General features: G+C 28.9%; 1 protein-coding gene across 1 annotated transcript; it reads left to right on the top strand.

Moving 5' to 3' along the window:
- Nucleotides 1–1,874: 1,874 nt before the first annotated feature.
- LOC142512639 (glutathione S-transferase T3-like) lies at nucleotides 1,875–2,360 on the top strand. The gene has a single exon (XM_075619693.1). It carries the CDS (start codon nucleotides 1,875–1,877, stop codon nucleotides 2,358–2,360), a length of 486 nt encoding a protein of 161 aa, XP_075475808.1.
- Nucleotides 2,361–6,105: the final 3,745 nt, after the last annotated feature.

The following is a 6,105-nucleotide window of genomic DNA, read 5'->3' as shown; positions in this document are numbered from 1 at the left end:
TATTATAGAGAATAATTAAATTTTGATAATAACATAAATATGCATGTATTGTGATAATTAAAATATTAATACAAATTTGAATATTAAATAATGGTGAATAAAAATTATAATATTATGGTTAAAAATAATATAATAATAAAATATGATCAATAATAATTAAATTATTTATAATATTAGTCAAATTAAAAATTATATTTAAATATTATTAAATTTTTTGAATTTATAATTATTTTAGATTTTAGTATATTAAAAGAAAATTTAAATTAATCAAACATCATCACTTCTCCTCCAATAGATTATATAATCACCAACAAAAAGATAATAATGCATACAGTGCGGGTCGGATGCTGGCTGAACGGACCTATCACAATCTTAATCACGCACACCAATAACATATATAATTATAAAATTTCATTCATATTATATTTATCATATGATCATCATGTGATTGAAAAGAATATCTAATACAACCCACATATAGTGTCATAATGGGTCAATTGATGAAATTGAGATGACTAAAAACTGAGACAAACATAAGATTAATAAATAATTATGTGTCTCGTCTCACCTTCATCAAGTGCATCCAAACGATACTTAAATACATATTTGTTGTTTTTATAAAAATATTAGGAACGTTATAAATCTAATTTTTAAACTAATGATATCTGGAAATAACCCCGGTTAAACTTCATTTTTAAAAAAAATAACCCTCTCATATCAGACAATACTTGTTCAAATTTATTTATTTTTCCCAAAATCATATCGTTTTTGCTGTCATCAAATTAATTCAAACATCTCAACTCATTCAAAATCTTTCATCTACAATATTAGTAAGTTTATTTTATATGTTTGGGTAATCTGTCAATCGTATTAATTTGTCTGAGCTTATACGAATCAAATATTATTCGATTTATAAACATAAGTCGAATTATTATTGGTTACGGACACTTAATTCATAACAAATTCGAAGAAAAATACCATATAAACATCATTGTTTGGCAAGCTTAGTTGTAACTGATATGCGATTAATATGAACCTTGAATTTTCATGATTAACTTTATTCTCCTTTTGTCGATCTAATTTATCAAATCAAGACGACAAAAAATAAACAGTGCTAAAAAAAACCCTACTCAACCTTGAACAATTTTTACACCCGATAATCTTATTTGACCAAATTTTCGAAGTCCACGTCAATATATTGATTAATTAGAGCACCCACATTGGGTGTTAAAGGGGTGTTCTGTGTCAGTTTTTTCAAAAAAAAAATTCGAAACTTAGCGACGGTTTTGTAAAAACCGTCGCTATTTATGACGGATTTTCAAAACCCGTCGTTGAAGGCGGGCCCCACGCATGTGATGAATTTTTCTTATTTAATGTATTAGTTTAAATTTCAAATTTGTATGTTTTTAAAAAAAACGGAAATTAAAATAAATTAAAAAATAATGTTAAATAAAAAACTAACGGTTGTTTTTGTTTTTAAAATTAAAAAAATTGTTTTAACTGCTAATTAACGGCTAGTTTATTAAAAAAATAATATATTCCTCTATAAATATTCACACACTACACAAATTATTTCAAACATCAAAACATATTATTCTTCACTCCAAAAATCTTCTCTCTTCTATTTTCATCATCTCAAAATCTTTTTTTTCAAAAATTTCTTAAATCCTACTTTGTTCCGAAATGGATGAAAATTACCGAGGGTTTTTTAGAAATTTCGTGAGTTATCCAAAAAATCCGGAAGAAAATACTTCTACCCACCAAATTATCCACATAATCCATATCCACCAAATTATCCTTACAATTCATATTCACCAAAGTATCCATATAATCCATATCCACCAAACTATCCATCTAATCCACATGCAACCAGTATGCCATTTATTTCTCCGACGGAAAATGAACCGACCACTCCGACTTTCGTCCCAGAGACTCAATTGTTCGATCGTGAATCCCCAATTGAAGTCGTAAATTTGGAGAATGTGGATTCTGGCGCTGAGGGTAGAAAAAAACGGTCAACCTGGAGAAAAGTTGAAGACGAGGTCTTAGCGAGATCGTTTGTCACTATCAGCGATGACCCAATCATCGGCAATGATCAAAAGGCGGAAGCTTTCTGGGGACGTGTTGCAAGCTACTATGATGACAATCGTCCCGCAGGTACACCCAATAGAAGTGCAAATGTCATACGATCGCACTGGCACAATACCATCCAAAAAAAAGTATATCGCTTCAATGCAAATTACAATAGTATTTATAGTGCATATCGTAGCGGCCACAGTGATGAGGATATACTACGACTTGCGTATGAAAAATATCGTGCGGAAAATAACGGCATCGCATTTAATCTTGAGCATGTGTGAAGGATCGTAAAAGACCGTCCAATGTTTACTACACAGTCCGTTGATCACCATGTTAGCACGAAGAAGGCAAGGACCTCGGAGTCGGGAGCAAGCAACACCTCATCCAACCAAGATGCGAGTCTACATGTAGACCTAATTGAAGAAGAAAATCGTCCAATGGGTCAGAAGGCAGCAAAAAGAAATGGAAAAGGTAAAACGATATCGGACATGGAGTGTATGACAACAAACTTGGACAATATATTTGCAAAGTTTACTGAATATACAAGCATGAAAAAAGTTGAAGTTGAAATGAAACAAAAACAACTCGAAGTAGATGAGATGAAAGCAAAAGCTGCTATGACCAAAATTCAACTAAAGGAATATGCAATCCTTTCGAAGGATACTTCGCAAATGACATATGAGCAACTTATCATCCACGAACGTCTATGTCAAGAGATTAGGGGGAGATTGAATATTTAATTTGCAGTTATTTTAATTTTCGATTATTGTAATTTTCATTCATTGTAATTTTTTTTTTCGTTAATGTAACTCTCCGATCAATTAGTATTTTACATCTTCTCTTAAATTTAATTTATTTTCTAATATTTTTATGCAAGTGTTATTTATTATTATATGTTGTACCGTTTTATTTTAGGTTTATAATAAATTTTTAATTTTAATTAAATGACACTCATAAAATTAAATTATTTTACGTACTGAATATATAAAAAGAAATTATTATTAATATAAAATAATAATAATTTAAATTTCTTAAAAAATTTGAAATTGAATTTATTTAATGTAAAATAAGAGTAAGATGAATGAGTGGATAGCGGGACCTACAAATAATGAGTGTGAATGTTAAAATGAATGTTGGAGAATAGATGTGTTAATGTAATGTGTATGTGGCATGTGGACCCCACGATTTTTGATGAGAACACCCACCAATGCGGGTGCCCTTAGATCTACTTTTATTTAGTTGTTCATCACTCATTTAAGAAATAAAACTATTAGACTACATAATATAGTGTTTATTCTTATATTTATTGCCATTATCATTGAAAAAATATTTAAAAAAATAGCATATTGAGGATAAAAAAAAATTGTGACAGCAGTCAATTTTTATTGTTTTTCTTTTCTATTTAACGGGCTGAAAAGGCTGTTACATAGGTTGGGCCTCGTGTGAGCACTATCCAGCTAGATGAACCCATTTCTATCTGGGCCTATCAAGCCCAAGCTTATGTTTTACATGCACAATCAATATTGTTTTGAAAATAAATATTTTTTGTTTAAATTTCATAGAGATTTTCAGATATCCGTGTAACTTTAAAATATTTTCTTGTTGAGTATATGCAAACCACTTGGTTTATGGTCCGGTCCCTCGACTCGAGTAAAAGGTGAGTAAAAATAAATCTAAAAATATAAATAATTTTTCAAATATTTTAAAGTACTCCCCATCAAACTAAATTAGTTTTTTTTTTTTTTTTTTAGTTTGACTATTGATGGGTAGTGACTAAATTTAATTATTCAATTTATTATTGAAGCTTAGATTAATTATAAAAGTCTGAACTCTCTATACACTGCAAAAAATCTATAAATATGGGAGGTTATTATTGTTCAAGACTCTTTTAAACTCTTTAACTTTCAGATAATATCTTTAAATTGTTATCTTACTTGAACGACGTAGCGTCTATTTCGAGCAAAGCCCGGTGCTTATGACATTTGTTTGTGACACAAGTGATAGATAACCCATAAAGTTTTCTCTCCACCAGCTATTGGGACATATTTACTAGCTAGCTGGAATACCCGTCTATGATCACTTGGATCCGTTTACAAACCTGCAGAGTAGTCCGAATAATCACAATTTTTTATTACATCAACTGTGTGTGTGTGTGTGATATGACCCGTTAATTTTTATGTATAGTATTACCTGAGGTAACATTAAGTATCATTCAAATTTATACAATTCGTCCATTGATTTAATATTTTGTCCCCAAAGATTTTATAAACAGACAAGCTAACCTAGCTATTAGTTTGTTTTTTTAAAAAAAAAAAAAACAGCAGAAAAGAAAAAACACAAAAAACGTTAATTTCATCGTGTTAATTAATTTCCTAGGCCAGCTGCCTTCGTCGACTCCAACAGAAAGGCAGTCTGTAGTCTGGCTACAGCCCATTTTCATGCTTCGATATGACCAGTAGACGATAGTTACAACTTACAAGGAGCCGAAGACTAATTTACAGATTTAATTTAACAAGGTTATACTTTTTATTTTTATAAATTATCGTCCGAATTAATAATGACTATTTTAGTCTCTGTCCGATTCGCTTGCATTAAATTATTTGTGATCCAGTTCATGCTAGCTGGAAATTTCAACCTACCACTAGAATAGAGTACTTTGAGCTGATTCGAGTACGATACCATTCGAGCTCAATTTTATTTATTTTCTGTCTACTCGAGCTCGATCGAGTAATTTATTTTGAGTTCAAATTGTGTATATATCAAGTTACTCAAGTTCGAGCTTGAACTCGAGCTCGGGTTTAGATATATATTGACAAAAATATCATTTAATTTTCATATATATATATATATATATTATATGATATTAGAGCTACTCGAGTATAAATAATTGAAACTCGAATTAGAATCGAGCTCGTGTCAAGTATTGACCGAGTTGCTCACGAGTAGCTTGACTACTTGCAACTCTAGCAATACCTTAAAGTATAGTTTGATATACTGGATAAGAAAGTGATTGATAAATAATCATCATTATCTCACGTTTGGTACCTTTTTAGAAAGTTCATGATAATATCATGGGTCCGTGATAAATAATTTTTACAATGATAAAATATCCCTTTTATGAGATGTGATAATTTTAATTTAATGATAAAAACACCACAAATGACTTAATTGTCCTTAATATAAAAATCATAAACTCTATATATGATCAAGTTCTAAATTAATATCACTAGATGATAATTATATAAAAGATTTTTATAAATCTCTACTAGTAGGTAGAAATTAAAATCAAATAAATATTTTTATTTATTTTTATATATTATATAATATAATAATTATATAAATGAACTCGAGTTATTTATATAAATGATTTTTATAAATCTCAATAAAATTATTAGTATAACTCGATTAACCTTAAAAATTGATATTTGACTTGACTCACAAAATCAAGGAGTCAATTATCATATTATATAATATATAAAATTAGATAAAAATAAATCATGCAAGCACTGTCGGCGTATGAACAGATAAGAATAATGAATTCAAGCAACAACTTTGAAATTATAAAATTTATTATGATAACGTTAATTTTGTCATTACAATCTAATATATAAATTTAATCACTCTTATTAAAATCATACCAAACATTAAATATAATATCCTACATTTTATTTATCCTTAACTTATCCTTATATTATATATCACATGTTTATCCTATCATGTGTACCAAACTATGCCTAAAAGTTCAAATAACAGCGAACATTTATCAATACATGTTAGGTTCAATAACTACCTCATTCTAACATAAAAGTAGACTATTAGGCAAAATCTAAAAGTTCAAAATTGATTTGGACATTTGAGACTCATAAATTTTTATAGATCTCACCAAACTATATTAAAACTAAACCCTTAAATATAGTGTGGCGATACTACCCTTATCTCAACAACTCATCAATTCCATTTTATAACTTTATATTGCTCAATTCGCCCGCATTAATTATTTGTGATCCATTTTGTAATTTTTTAATT

The sequence above is a fragment of the Primulina tabacum genome, chromosome 1 (assembly GCF_025594145.1).
Source record: "Primulina tabacum isolate GXHZ01 chromosome 1, ASM2559414v2, whole genome shotgun sequence".
Taxonomy (NCBI): Eukaryota; Viridiplantae; Streptophyta; class Magnoliopsida; order Lamiales; family Gesneriaceae; genus Primulina; species Primulina tabacum.
The sequence above is the reverse complement of the archived record's forward strand: the minus strand, read 5'-3'. Positions and strand labels throughout refer to the sequence as shown.